The 16,322-nt window shown below is 34.5% G+C and overlaps 1 protein-coding gene across 1 annotated transcript in view; it reads right to left on the minus strand.

Moving 5' to 3' along the window:
- Positions 1-16,322, minus strand: part of LOC128022157 (caM kinase-like vesicle-associated protein) — a 39,894-nt gene that overhangs the window by 3,875 nt on the left and 19,697 nt on the right. Inside the window, exons 2-10 of the mRNA XM_052609444.1 lie at positions 7,020-7,127; positions 6,416-6,547; positions 4,775-4,849; positions 3,553-3,691; positions 2,317-2,437; positions 2,058-2,133; positions 1,546-1,682; positions 1,322-1,400; positions 22-109 (exon numbers count right to left, since the gene is read on the minus strand). Coding sequence (XP_052465404.1) covers positions 22-109; positions 1,322-1,400; positions 1,546-1,682; positions 2,058-2,133; positions 2,317-2,437; positions 3,553-3,691; positions 4,775-4,849; positions 6,416-6,547; positions 7,020-7,114 — 942 coding nt within the window. The 5' untranslated portion in view covers positions 7,115-7,127. The remainder of the gene's footprint in view (positions 1-21; positions 110-1,321; positions 1,401-1,545; positions 1,683-2,057; positions 2,134-2,316; positions 2,438-3,552; positions 3,692-4,774; positions 4,850-6,415; positions 6,548-7,019; positions 7,128-16,322) is intronic.

A 16,322-nucleotide genomic window follows, 5' to 3' on the forward strand; every position in this document is an offset into this window, starting at 1 on the left:
TGAACGTCATCTAGAAATTACCTTCCACTTAGCTTTGGCAAAGTTCTTCTCGATTTGTGCGCACACATTTTCCTTGATGTTCTTGTCTGAAGCAGCATTTCCAGATATCCTTTAACAGTACAAGAAAGCTTATTTTATGTGACCCTGGACCACAAAACCTTAAGTCTTAAGTCACTGGGCCAAATTTCCTACCGTAAATATATCAAAACCTAATTTTTTATTAGTAATATGCATTGTTAAAAACTTCAATTTGGTCAACTTTAAAGGTGATTTTTGCACCCTCAGATTCTAGATACTCAAACAGTTGTATCGCTGCCAAATATTGTTCTATCCTAAAAAAAACATAAATTAATGGAGAGCTTATTTATTCAGCTTTCAGATATTGTTTAAATCTCAGTTTTGTGGATTTGACCCTAATGAATGGTTTTGTGCTCTATGGTCACATATTCCCTTGAAAGTTGTTTTTAGATACAATTCTGTTCGAAGGTTTGGGGTCAGATTTTTTTTCTTTACATTATTTTCTTTAAGAAAGGGGGTCGAGATTTTGAAGCAAAATTAAGTGCAAAAATCTATCATTTTAAGTACTCCACACGGCTAAATCTCTATCTTCAGGTAACGCACGTTCACAAGAGAGTGGTGTTTCAGGGAATGACGTGGGATGTATGTTTAGCATAAGCTACTAGATAAACTAGATAAGTGACGAACACAGAGGAGAGAGCAAAACAAAACACCGAGAAGTTTGATATAAGCCAAGCAGAGACTGGTTTTCCTTTGCTTAAAAACAAAACTTGGTTCTTGCAAGACTAACATTTTCTCACCAGAGCTTACGCTATGCCTACGTCCTACATTATATGCTATAATGCCAGTCTCTAGTGGACTTGCATATAACAGTTAGTGGAAACTCAAGATTACAGTTTATAAAGTTTTAATATGGATGTTTTTCTTGTACAAAGGCATTGACATTTTTTTTTCTATAAAACTCTGATTGTATTTGTCTGAAAGAAGAAAGTCATATACACTTAGGATGGCTTGAGGGTGAGTAAATCATGGGGTAATTTTCATTTTTGGGTGAACTTACTGTTTAAGATTTGAGCAATGACTGCTGGATATTAAATTAGAAAATACAATTATTTTAAATTGTAATATTTTACACAATATCACTCTTTTTACTGTAATTAAACGCAGTATAAAGACTTTTTATTTTTATTTTATTGACCCCAAACTTTGGAACTGTAATGTATTTCCCACCCAAAACTTTCAAGCAATAGTTATGAATGCCAATATATCAAGTGATTGTCAGGTATATTGATTCTATAAATACCATTCATGGTTGATGGCTTCTTGTGCAGTCAGTCTCTGATCCTGGTCCACCTCCATAAGACGTGACACTAAGTTTTTAGCTGTTAATAGACAAAATGGAACTTTTAACTTGTAAACAACTGTCTGAACTGTCATGTCATGTCTTTAAAAATCAAGGTTTACATAAGACAAGTTTGTGCTCTACTAAGCATGTGAGGTTTCATCAGTATTCTTGAGTAAATGTACCAGAGTCTGAAATTTCATCCCAGTATGGCGAGTCAAACTCATAGTCTCCAGCTAGAATCTTCCGGAAGAGGTTCTTGTCATGGTTTTCATAGTCATCATCATCTGCTTCATCATAGAATGGAGGATTTCCAGAGAGCCTGTGCAGGAGATGTGGGAACTCATTACAAACTGTGAGAAGGGTCTGGGTAATGGTACTGTCATGCCCACACAGCTCACTGACATGCATTTTACACATTAAATTTGTATAATATTGAAATTTTTTTTTTGTATCATGGAAACTGCAGAAACACTGTGAATTAGATGATTTTGATCTATTAATATGGCATTATCAGTTTCACATTTACTCCTCAGACAGCTCATTCTAGTCAGAGTGGGAGGTTTTTGGCTAGAAAAAGGAACAATGTGGACCACAATGATTATGAAAAGTCTGGCTGTGGAAGCCTAGCTAAATGGTGTCTGTAAATAAAGCTACTATGAGATCCTGGTTTTGGTTTATAGAAGAATACACTCACAATATGTACATGATCACACCAAGGGCCCAGCAGTCCACAGGTCGGCCATATCTCTGTCTCCCAACAACCTCTGGGGCTGGTTGAAAAAAAAAATAGACAAGGACAAATCGTTTATGGAAACATATTCTGATTATCACAGTTAACAAATGCATGCCCATGTAAACATTGCTCTCGCTGTAATCTTGTTGTTGTCGTTCCATCTGTTGCATCTGCCCCATGAGTGTTCAAAGAGGTTTTGCCTGTTTTGAAAGCTTCTTACCCAGATACTCTGGGGTTCCACAGGGCTCTTTGATGAGTCCATCCTCCAGTTTTGCCAGATGGAAATCACTGATGACTATTTTCGAATGTTTCAGTCGGTTGAAATACACCAGATTCTCAAGCTAGAGGGAATGAGAATGACAAGATGACATGATGCTTTTCTCAAATCAGACAACGGATGTAAAACAAGTAACATTCTAGAGCAAAAATTAAGAAACGCTATTTACTGTAATTATTAGTAAATGTATTAAACATATATATATATAGCATGTTTAATAGCACAATGTATAGACACATGTCGTTGTTTTCAAATTCAGTAAGCATGTGTCTTTGACTATGGTAAGAGCTACTAGTCACCATGGTTTTGTTAAAAAAAAATAATAATCATAAAACAGTATTTTTTTCCTTGTTTTCCAGTACATAATGTAATATTTGTATTTTCCAATTGGCTAATTGCATTTTAGTATTTTAGACATTAACCACATGAAAGTTTGGTAGATTTGTGCTTTAAACAAAGCATGATTTACCAATAGGAAAAATATATATATATAAATAAATAAAATTAAGCAAACCATTTACTTGAGAAGCTAATAACTTTTGTGGATGTTTGATGCTAAAAAATGTGATAAGAAATATATATATATATATATATATATATATATATATATATATATATATATATATATGTGTGTATATATATATATATATATATATATATATATATATATATATACAAAGAGCAAGCGATGGACAGATATAGATTGATATAGATATATAGATATATATGTGAGATGTGTCTCAATGAAAAAAAAAGCCATGTTTTGAAAACAAAATAAAGGCCAAATCCATTTTAAATTAGTTTTTAATTTGGAATAAATTTAACTTTTTAAAAATGTTATTAATATTTTTCTTTGGAATAAGTTTAAATGTAAAAAAAAAAAAAAAAAAAAAAAAAAATCACTGGTATTGGTACCAAGTAAATTTCTTTTTTTTTTTTTTTTTTTACATAATTACAAAAATATTATGACAATAATTAACATTGACAACAATGAGTATTGGATATTGACAACAGCAAACAAACAGATCTGCTGTCATCACATAAAAAATTTAAATGCAGTCATAAAAATTAGATTTGTAACCCAGAACAGAATTGTGTGTTTCAGTGGAAGTCTCTAGGTAACACACAGTCTTAGGAGTTGATTAATTATGAACCACCAGGGGGCACTGTGCGATGTACCTTTAGGTTCCTGTGAACGATCTTCAAGCTGTGCAGGTAAGCAACTGCCTCCATCACCTGTCTGATGACATTGCTAGTGTCCCTCTCAGAATAATAGCCTTGATCCAGAATCCAGTCAAATACCTCCCGACCTGTGGCTCTGCAAGAAAACACAACATGCTGAGCTGCTTTTTCTCAACAATTATGAATTATTCACAACCTGCGTTAAGTTCTTTTTGCTGTTGTCAGGAAAAAAATGCAAGTGATCCCACTGGCACTTTTGTCGACCCCAGGAGTTTAAACGTTGGCCCCTTCAAAAGCTTTTGCTTGATCATGCAGGTGAAGCTGACGCAAATCAACCAGTCCCATACAGCGTACAGCAGGGACAGGGCAATAAAATAATGAATGCAAATCCAAACAGACAGGAAGGAATGTGAGAAGAACGAGGCAGTATAATCGTGCTAGGACAGTCTGAGTACAGGGTTTATTTCTGTTATGTCTCAGGAAACAGCAGCTGCAGCTTTAGCCTCTTGAAGTAAGTATCAACATGAATTGAAGAGAACCTTTTTTTGCTAAATAACCATTGCCTGAGGAATTTATTATTTTTTTGCAGCTTTTATGTCAATGTTTTGCCCTTTGCATTCGATACCAGCATGCTGCCTGAGAGAGAGGTGGCTGCTTTCAAATGCTTGTTTAAAATGAATACATATTATTAAGACATATTATTGGGAGATATATAGTGTCAACTGATATGTACATGAACTTTATATATGTAGTCTGCTGAACTGTTTTCACTGATTTACATTACAAGCAATCAGATTTATTTATTTTTTTTGCAATATAATATCAGCAAGTGCACCAAACAAGTTTATTTCCTCGAGTACCAACTCCATACTCTCAATATATCATACTACAGAATATGAGAGTATACAAAAAAAACATGATATATCATCAAATACAACTCTAAACACATACGATAACTTTAATAGAATTATCTTTTTTGAGGCAATGTTTCATTTATTTGAAAATACTTGCAGGCCATCTTATAATTCATCATTTGCAGTAATATTGAACTTATAAATGGTTCACTAAAATATTAAATATGAGTACGCTGGACTGTAAATTAGTTAGTTTTTTCTGGGGTGTCAAGAAATGTATCTGATATTGGTACAAATTATTGAATGTAGTTAACTGTAGTTAAAAAAAAAAAAAATAATTATAATAAACTGATTTCAGGACTTACAGCTCAAGGAAAAGATAGTACTCTTTCCGGGTCTCATAGACATCGACCAGCTGGAGGATGTTGGGGTGTTTCACCCTGTGGAGGAGAGATGGACAGTCAGTTAGGAGACAGTTTGTGGCACACAGGAGGTTGATACACATGTAGCTTTGTGCCCAGATTTATCCCGGCCTGCCATCAACCCCACACTCGTGCCCCATCTGTCACCGCAGAGTCATCCAACGCCAGTCATGCACGCCTGCATTCCTACTATTTGCATATCACATGGATTCCTATATCCGCTATAATCATATTTAATTAAACAACAAATGTCAGTATAATCATTTATGTTCTGTGGCTGCATCACATGTGTTCAAATCAGCATTTATGCATGTATGCTTTGTTTTTTTCATTGCCACTCTTGTTGTTGGCTAATTAATGGAGTGTTTGTAACGCATAATTTAAAAAAATGAAAAAGTCCTATTTAAATAAAACAAGATGAACTGAATAGCAGATGTAACGAAGCAGATGTTTGCGTATTAAAATTAAAGCGTATTTCATTCAAGCACGTGTAATCGTATTACTTTATTCATTCTGTAACATGCACACTATAACGAAGAGTTTCAGAATTCTGTAAAGGTGGCTATGCCAGCCAACCTTTACATTAAGGAATTAATAAACTGATTATGCTTTGAAGACATTAATGTGCACTTTCCCCAGCAATCGTGAGGGGAACTAAAGTTGAACCCATAAAAAACCTTCTCATTCTAAAAGAGACATTTCTTTTATGTGTTATTCATGAGCTGTTGTGAATTGTGAGCGGGACACAAACGCAGCACTGCAAAATCAAAGTGACATCAGTGACTCTGATGACTCCGCTCACAGCAGATCAGCCTTTTAGATGCAGTAAAATCATATCTAATCATCATACACTGTGCAAAGCATTTATATGTAATGTCTTAAGGCTTTGACATGTTTGGTGTATTAAACAAAATGTGTTGCATCATTAGGTGTTTTGTGTACTTTTCCTTCTTTTGAGAGGACTGATAATTTCAATAATGAACATAGGGCTACACATTGCTCCAAATAGTTGAGAAGCTTTTTTTGTTAAAATCCACTGTGTGGTTTCACTTTTTACAAAAAAAAAAAAAAAAACAATCTGCAAGCTATATTATATGGGTGTTTTGAAACTGAAACAATGTTAAATACTCTTACAGAACCTCAAATCTCTGTGCGATTAAACTTATTAAAATCAAGATTATGTACAGTAGCTACAAGTTTACACACATATTTGGATTGAGTATTTTTTAGACCTTATGCAGTGAAAATAAACTATAAATAAATGCATCTATTACAGTTTGTTACGACTGATTTGTGAAAAGGAAAAATCACTTTTTGGAGTCATGAACATGACAACAATCTAACTCAGCACAAAGAGGATTTGAGCAAGTGAGCTTCTGCAGTACACAAATCATCTTAGAGGAACAACAGTGTTTAATCAAGCTTTAAGAAATCATTCTTTGTGAATTAAAATTATGATTATAAAAATATGATTCTACTTAAACCAAATCAAATCAAAGAAAAGACCTGAGGAAAGCAGAAAAGGTTAATTTCTACAAAACAATTGTGAAGGGTTTTTTAAAAAGTGAACTGTGTGTAACTCACATCTTTAGGATGAGAATCTCGTTTTTTGCAGCCTTCCGCACTTTTCTTCCATCTTTCTTCAGGAATTTTTTGCAGGTGTACATTTTCAGTGTGTTCTTATCCTTTGCCCTGAAGATCTCACAGAACTCCTCCCTTGAGAAGAAAGTGATTTTATTGCACTAATTACATTCGAATTGAGAGTGAATTAAGGAATAGTACACACAAAAATGAACTTAATGTACTGTATAAAGTCTTTATACACAGCTTGAAATCTCTATTCTTATTGGTCAGTCACATAATTTGGTAAAACATTTTCTATAACTTTTCTACAATCTACAAGTTTCATGCATCCCTTAACACTCCATAGACTCACATAATTAAGTCAATATTTTTTAAATCTATTTATTTATTTATTTGGTAAGTAGCAGTATAATTAAAGAGAGTAACAGTCGATTATCACAAAATAAACCCCTTTGGGATGATAAAAGAGCCTGTCTGGATATATTTTGTGATAATTGCTGGCTGACTGCACATTATCCATAAAAAAAAGAACATTCAAGAACAACTTCTGCAAATTACATGCAAAAATAAAGGAAAGGATTGCACAAAAACACATTTTGCTTACGATTTAACAACCTGGCCCAGATCATATTTGTCTGTGATCTCTGTTGGACTGCTGTAGTCCTTCTTCTCTCCAGGTTTCAAACAGCCGAATGGCATGGCCTACCCTGCCCTTGAGAGAAACAGAAAGAATGAGAGGGGTTACAGATCAACCTAAATCCAGTTACTGTACATAGTCAAAACACATTGCACATTGTGAGAGTATGTATTGTTCGCCCACACCACTCTTTCTGAATTAATATGCATGCTGACTTAACAGTTATATCATGTTCTGTGACATTTCAATTCCGAAGGGAAATAACAAGTGTGAGTCTCTCGACCAATTTAATTTCCTGTGAAACAATATTAATGCAATTGATGGAAAACATGCAAAAACTTGCCATAACGATGCTTCACAAGCAATGCTGCTAGCATTTGTCATGTGGTTGTTAAGAATAAAGTGATTTTAAAATGTTTTTTCACAGATTATCTGTCTCATATTCTACTGTCATGACATAATGACAGGTTTAATAAATATGTAAAAAATATTTTTTACAAAAGTTCCCTACAGCACATTTAAGTGTGGATGCATGGGACAGCGAGCAGAGCTGAATAAGCTGAAAACTGACCATCAATCCCAGATTAAGAAAGATATTCAAAGTCACAAATTTTAAGATGTCATGGTAAGTATTGAGCATTGAAATGATTCTCCAAAAGCTGTCTCCTGTATAAAGTCTCCTGTATAAAGTTATTTAGGCATTAAATAGGCATTAGGCTTTATGCAGAATTGCAAGATCATGCATTCATTGGTTTTCATAACCATGTTTCCCCGGTTACTCTACAATTATCAGCTGACAGACTATAGGTTTATTTTTCTCGTGTGATTTCTGTGTAAAACATTGTTAGATCATCTATTGAGTTGTTAATTTGATGCAACTTTTTTTTTTTTTTTTTGATTTTCAACCTATGCAGTGCCACTTTTGAAAGTTTTCTTCACCACATCAAGACATCCTGTTATTCATTTTTGTGTTTGGCATAATGTGTTTTTCTTTATTTAAAATTATGTATTTTCCCCAAATACTGAATGGATTTGTAAAACAATTGAAGTGATAAAAGTGAAGTGAAAAAAGGCAATGCTTTTGTCTGTGTTCTGTATTTTGTTTAATGTATTTTTTTATTTATTTTTTTTGTGGGGACAGTGAGAAATAGTGAGAAATTTAAAATATTTAAATTCACCAACAAAATTGTTCAGTAAACAAATTCCATTGGCTCAACATATTTCTTATTCAGCCAATGTTTACAGATTGTTGCCACAATTTATCAAATTCATTTCACAGAAATTCAAAAAAATTGAGTTGTATAGGTCTGACTTAGGTGAAAATGGGTAAAAATATAGTCTTAGTACAGCACACTTCTCCTCAACAAACTGAATAATTTAAGGCATCATACATGTTCATAGCATAAATGGTGCAATATCTTTTGCATTTAAGTTTAAGATTTACTGTAGGGTTAGGGTTATCATTAAAATATTGATATAGTTTTTTATATTTAGAAATGTTATTTTTGTATTTCACACTTTTTTACTTTTTTATTTTAAAGTTTGTCAGTTTTTCATCACATAACATATTTTCTTTCAAGTAACGATTTTTTTCTGGTTTAAGTTTTAGTTAGGTAACTAATAAATAGGGTTAATTGTTAAAGGGGTGGTTCATTGCTATTTCACTTTTTTAACGTTAGTTAGTGTGTAATGTTGCTGTTTGAGCATAAACAATATCTGCAAAGTTAAGATGCCGGAAGTTCAATGCAAACAGAGATATCGTCTTCTGGCAGGTAGGGCTGCTAGGGACTACAACAAGTTACTTCCTGGGTTCATGACATCTCAAACTCAGATAAACTCCGCCCTCAGGAAATGGGGCGAGGCTATGCTACACTGCTTTAGAGAAGAGGAAGAGAAAACTACAGGTGCACGTAAACATCTATTCATATATGACTTGCGATTCTGTCTTCTAATGATTCTAATGGATTCACGAGTTTCAAAATCAATGTTCTAAAGCAGCAGTACTTAATACTTTTTAACAAGTCCCGCTGCTCCACACACGCTCTGTATCTCTCTCTCTCATTCAGCTCAGCTCCATACACTTATTTTCACATAGCTATGAGAAGTGTTAAACATGGACACGATTGCAGTTGATGTACTGTATTAAAGCTTTAATCAGCATAAAACCGTATATTAAAACTGTTCCTGTAGCTCAAGTGGTAGAGCTACAGGTTGGGGGTTCGATTCCCCCGGGAACACATGATAGGTAACAATTGATTACCTGAATGCACCGTAAGGCGCTTTGGATAAAAGCGTCTGCTAAATGCATACATTTAAAAGCTAACACAGCAGTAGCTTTTACAAATAACAGTGTATCTAAAAGTATGAGACAACAACAAACAAAAAACATAGGCCTACCATTAAAAGCCGTGCTTGCAAAGGTTCTGCACTATCCTCTTCAATAATATCCTCTGCTTCTCAATCAGGCTCAAACTGATAAGCGATCTTAAAGACGTCATTGTTTACAATACAACCGGAGCGCACACCGCCGAGGTGAGGGGCGGGACGTTTAGACTACACGCACTAGAGGCGGTTTAGCCAATCACAACACACTGGGCTTGCTAACAAATCAGAGCCCATTCCCTATTTCTGAAGGAGGGGCTTCATAAAAGAAGGAAATGATCAGCATATTTCTCAGAGAAGGGACAGAGCAGTGTGGAAAAAAAAAGAACTGGTGAATAATTATGGGCAAAGTAAATGGTGTGATGAACACAAATAAAAGGCCTTTGTGCGCTTTTTACCACACTTACAGTCTAAATCACTGTGCTTCCCTTCTCCCAGGCAGGATAAATTAGATTAGAAACCAGACTCTCACTCTTTTTTTTGCTGAAATTGAGACTTGTTTATAGGCAGTCTAATTGGAAGATGATATCTTTTGATATCTTATTGTATGTGCAGATGAAATCAAGAATAAATCAACTTAGGATATTTGCCGACTAGAAATTTCACGTTTTCATTGGATTAACACACCAAATAGAAGCCATGCAGATGAATGGATTTCATTGTGATGCTAGTCAACAGCTGTTAACACTCAAATTTAGGCTGGTAGTCTCATATAGCTAGATATTTGACTTAATATAATAAGGATCAATCCGGATCAATTATGACTTTGTTTCAGGACAGAATGATTAAAACACCTGAGTGCTCTTACTCTTGGAGGTTGTGTAATGCCAGCCAATGAGATTTAACCAGCAATTCAAGCCTTGCTAGTTTTGTGTGCAATATGCATCAGATGGTCAGTGAATGGATTATGGGTGGTCGTGGGTGTGCAATTTGAGACTTGGCTGGAATACACATCGCCCAACACAAGTAAATTACTTGTACAGCTGACTTAATTAGTTTCATCATCAGACTATGGTAATTTATGAGCACTACAGCGTCTCCAGAGTATGTTCTGAAGCACAAATAATAATGCGCACAGTTGAGCAGAACGAGGACATAGTCTCTGATTTACTGTATATCCCTAGTTTTTAGATGCACAGATTGTGTCCTTAATTTCTCTCTCTCTCTCATTTTGCTTGTTCCACATTTCACCTCTCACTGTGCCTCTCTTTATCTTGTTCCTTTCCTTTGTTCTTTTTTGTAAACCTACATATAATGCTTAGTATATTATGTAAGTGATGAAACTCTCTGCTCTGAGATTAATTACAATTCTGTTTGCAGTGTAAATTGCTTTGAGCTCCTTAAAGAGAAAATTCTGTCATCATTTACTCTTTCGTGTTGTTCCAAGCTCATACGATTTACCTTCATCCATGGAACACAAAAGGAGAAACTTGTGTTGTTTCTGTGCTTCCACTGCGGTCTAAAGTACCATGAAGATTAGGCAAATAGTCTGGTGACGTAGGTCTGCGCGTGTTTCTCCGTACTAAGTACACAAATCGCAAATCTGGTAATTCTACAAACAGCAGCGTACTTCATAACATCAGTCAGCTCGCCTTGGCTACTGCCATTTTCTTCATTGTATATTTACATTAAAACGAAATAGAATATTTAATACCCCTGTCTCCTTTCGTTTTCATTTAAACATAATAATAGCTGAAGAAATGTACTAAGTTCAGGGAAATGTGTATGTATATACATCCATTACAATGAAACAAAATATTATATCAACTTGCTGTTTTTATTATCATTTTAACATATAGATACATTGAATACAGACCAAAGATAACCTGTTAGATTTTCCCAAAACGAATTATATTGTATGTTTAACCACTAAAGAGACATCAGAGCCAGCTGCACATATCAGAAGGGCTAGCCGAGGTGAGGGTGCTCTTGGCGGATACATGATCACTGAGCTCCCGCTGATCGCGTGGAGCTGACTGTCTCCGAAATCAGCCAAACACATTTTTAAATAGGCTCTGTTTTTATAAATAAACCGCAGATCAGAATTTTAAAAAACTACATTCTCGCCTGAAATGCTTTTAAAATTACATTTCATGATACGATAACAGTGATATTTTTAAAATGATCAGAATAAATGGTGGTTGAAATCACAATGCTGCGTGAACTCAAACAATCAGCATATTTAGCGCCCAAGCCCAGAGTAAAGTTCCAGAGGTGGAAATGCTGCTTAAATGGCTCCATAAAGAACATTTAACATCTTAAGAACCATTTTTGTGGTGAAAGAAGGTTCTTCAGATTATAAATGGGTAAGTGATGTTTTTGCAACCAAAAATGGTTCTTCTATGGCATCGCTTGAAGAACCTTTTGAAGCGCCTTTTATTAAGAGTGGGTGTGTGTGTGTGTGTGTGTGTACATATATATATATATATATATATATATATATATATATATATATATATATATATATATATATATATATATATATATATTTGATAAAAGCATATTTAAGTAATTATTGTGTTTAGCAGTAATTGTCAATGATCCATAAAAAGTGCCTTTCTATCATAATTTACAAACAAAATTAATGTATAAATGGCACAGGAGATTCAGTACAATATATAATATAAATTGCATATATAATCACATTTAATTCCATTCATGAATTAATTAAACAATTATTAACGTTAACTTTGATCATATATATTGCACATTTTATATTTTAATTGCTGACTATTAATATCCCAGTTTGGCAATGTGAAATTCTCCATGATGAGCTGTGCATTTATAGCACATTTCTCCACATCCATTCGCTTTGATATTACTAACACAGCATAATAGGCCATTTGGCATGAGTGCAGAGTGTATATAAAGCATTATCATCTAGGAATCTGGCCTGCAGGTCTTAGGAAGAAGGTAGATAAGGTAATCAATTCTTTGAGATGTTTTACAGCTGCCTTTGTGTTCTAGTCAATGCCATCAGTTTCTGTAAATTCAGTGATTTTCTGCTGACAGAACTTTTTGTGTGTGTGTGTTTTTGAATAAAGCAATAACTGATGCCATAAACACACAAGTCTGTTTTGTTTTTTAAAGGTCAGAGAAATGAAAAGCAGATTCATGAAACTAAGTTATTTTATACATACAAATTAATTAATTAATGTGCAATATATATATAACACACACACATATATATATATATATATATATATATATATATATATATATATATATATATATATATATATATATATATATACTTCAATGTATTATGAAAACTTAAATAGAAGGAAATCTTCTGCATTAGACCATATGAGACCTGTTTTCCGGGTTTGGTCAAGTGATGTTTGACATATTGTGAGTTTAAAAGGTCGTATACAAAAAAAAAAAAAAATGTCTTCAGTTTGCTGGCCTTGTTTCATCTTTCCAATGATGCAACTACAATAAAGTAATTCATAACACAGTTTGTGTAACTGCAAGACCAGTTCTTCTTCAAACGCATCAGGGTCCACAGAGCATTCCTCACTTTTCATGAAATGTTCCTCTGTGCAACAAGCAAAGAACTTAATTGGCTGAAAACTCAAGAGGCTTTTGTAGATGCGAAGAGAGCAAGAGGAAGTAAGATAAACGGACTGTGTGAGCGACAGAGAGAGTTGAGCAGGAGGAAGAGTACAACAGGGTAGAACTGCATTCTGCAGCATCATCGCCAGCTCCTCATTACGGCCCTTGAAAGAAATCAGGCAATCCAGGACTTAATTCGAAACAGGAAACTTCTAAGAAAAAGAAATGAAAGTTCCTTTGCTTTCCCAAGGGCACTGTGAATGCTAATTAAACCCAGTGGCTGATACGTTAGACACTGTTTCAACCTTTCGGCAGGCCGTAGAGAAATGCAAAAAAGAGAGACTAGGGGAGTGGGAGCGATAATAATCTCATGTAGGGAATAAGCGAGGGATGGAGAGAAAGAATTAAGAGAGATAGTGTTGCTACACGCATCAATCATGAGTCGTGAGAATTGATAAAATGACAAGAGACAGAAAGACAAGACAATAGTATTCATTATTCACACATCAGCATCTTCGTCTCTCAGGAAGGGCGGTTTGCAGCTAGTAAGTGAGCATCTCGCGTATCCTGCGGCATTGTGCTACCCGACCAGCTGAAACTTCACTCTCATAATTACACCATCTTCTCCAGTTTTTCAGAGCTGGCAAACTCTGTGCCTCCCTCCATCAGTCCCATCTGCCTTTAGAGTGTAAATACATGACATCAGTTTGGGCCATGAATAGGCTGAGACAGACATCACTGAGCTTCTGATGGCCCACAGATTGGTTTACAGCAGGTGGGTTTAGACATCTGATCCAGAGACGCTTTGAGATCTTGCTGCCCACTGAGCTGGGCTGATATTAACCAGGGATTGGGGCAAAAATACTATTAAAGGTCCCATGACATGGATTATTTCCTTTTCTTTAAATGCTTTTTAATGTTTCCTTAGGTGTATTTATATTGTTAGTATGATTTTTACATTTAAAATTTAGAAATAAAAAGCATTTTTATATCCTGACATTAGCCCTCTGGCTTGAATGCTCTGTTTGAAGGGGCGTGTCTGCTGTGAGACTCCGAGTAAACCACAACTGTTGTGATTGGCTGACATCTTTGCATTCGAAATGCATATTAAATTTGAAACACCATAGTGACTTAGCGAGTGTTTTTGAATGTATTGTTAATATCAAATAGTTGGATAACTGGAAAGTACTCTCAAAACCTCAAACAGCAAAACAATGATATGATTTAATCTTAAAATAGTAATCACAGTGATGTAATGGTAAACAACAGAGAGCTGTATCACCTAACACAGGAACTGGCCAATTATAATCTTAAATAAGTGATCTCTATAATTACTTAAAATTAGAACTAGGGATTTGAATAAACCACTATGTATTCAAATTCAATTAGTAATGTATAATGCACATACTAAAGATATAAATTATACCTCAAATTATGCAGATTGTTGAAAACTCTTGTGCTGTTATTTTATAAAGCAACCAGTCTATGATTTTCACTTATGGATGAAGACCCTAACCTTAACCCTAAATCCTATAAACATCTACTTTGATGGTAGGACCATAGTGCTTTCACTTTAAGTTTGGAATGCGGTTTATAATGTGGGAACTGCAGGTGTTTTATGAGTTGATAAAAAGCTAATAAGTAGATCAAATATAAAATAAAAATCAATTCATCTTTAGTAAAACGAAAAATCACATTATAGGTAAAATGTATTTACACATTCACATGATTTCCAACATTTCGGTGGATCTGTGGATATACGTTTACAACATTTTACAAGTATACTGCCATAATAAAAGCTTGAATATGTTTATGTTTAAAATAATTCAAGACATAAATATTAGCATTGTAGCTTGCAATTGCAGTGTAAAATAGTATAATTATTAGGCATATAATTAATCAAATATTTGTTATTTTTATTTTACAGAGCAATCATGATTTACACCAGTAATATATTTATATGTAAAAAAAACTAATTAGAGTTACAATAATAATAATAAGCTCTAAATACCTGCAGCGCTCTATATAATCTATATTCTTTAATGTCATGTGACTATTATTAATCAACTTCAGAGATCACTGAGCATGAAAATAGGTCATTAGATTATTGATGTAACAACTTTGAATCTCAGGGGGTTCAAGTAAACATTTTACATCTAATGGTTTGGCTGATAAAAACATTTGGGAATCCCTGGCATTGAAACTGGAGATTGCTTTTGGGGCCAGAAAAAAACAAAAACAAAAACAAAACAAAAATTTTTTGGCAACCACCCTTATATCATGGAGGGTTTTACAAAAGATTTTCAACAGATTTTCAATCCTTATATATCCTCTATTGTAATTATTCCTTATAATCCTGTATTGTAAGCTGATTTTTTTAAGGTTACAGCCATAACTATTCTGATTAAATAAAAGTAGTGAATAGACAACAACCTATAAATAAACAACTTCCAGGGTGCAATATGGCCTGTTTTTGACTGGATGGGACTGAACTGAAGAATATATAGTGTTTGTGCCAGGCTTCTAAATGGCCCTTGAACATCACTGACGCACTGAAGACTTTATCTAGCTTAGTTGTCCTCTGTTTTAGTCTTCCGTCAATGTGACTCTCAGATCTCAACACTAGACAGCTCCCACTGGCACATTTCTTACTTCCAAATGTGAGTACTGATAAAGGAGCATCTGCTGTCCATCCGCAGTCATTTGGACTTCAATTGGACTTTGGGCATTAGAGTGTTTTTTAAAAACTTTCTGAGGCCAATTTCAAAGAAAAGCTGCACCATCTCAAATGTGTGATTTAGATGTTTGAGTTGGGCACAAATAGAGTCACTCCACAAAAGGCTCCAAGCCTCATAGCATTTTTGGACCAAAGGAGAAACAACACAAAATAATGAGCAGGGTGAAATAAGAACGGAACGCTCTATCAATTATTTCTGTCTAGCGCAGATCTCTGACAATTTCTCTCCGGCTCTGGAACGAGTTATTCTCTGTGCATTGTTGAACCAGGGTTCTTCCGATTCCTCATTGTTATTCTTGTCCTTCACATGGCTTTTCTCCTTCTCTCTGTTTTTCTCTCTCTTCTGGCTGTCTGTTTTGCAGTGGTATACTCCATTATTATTGATTATTTTGTTGTGGAATGAAAAATGCAATTCATGCATCATAGGGCATATACAGATACAGATGCAAGGTCAGCGCTCAGCTGTTGTAGCTTTTATAAGACAACAGCAATAACTCTCTTTAAGATAAGGTGTCCTAGGATCCAAAGTTCTAAAGGTTTACACTCTGACAGGATTTTTCCAATTATTACATGCAGGGTTAAAGACAGTTCAGCTC

Source organism: Carassius gibelio, chromosome A11 (genome assembly GCF_023724105.1).
Source record: "Carassius gibelio isolate Cgi1373 ecotype wild population from Czech Republic chromosome A11, carGib1.2-hapl.c, whole genome shotgun sequence".
NCBI lineage: Eukaryota > Metazoa > Chordata > Actinopteri > Cypriniformes > Cyprinidae > Carassius > Carassius gibelio.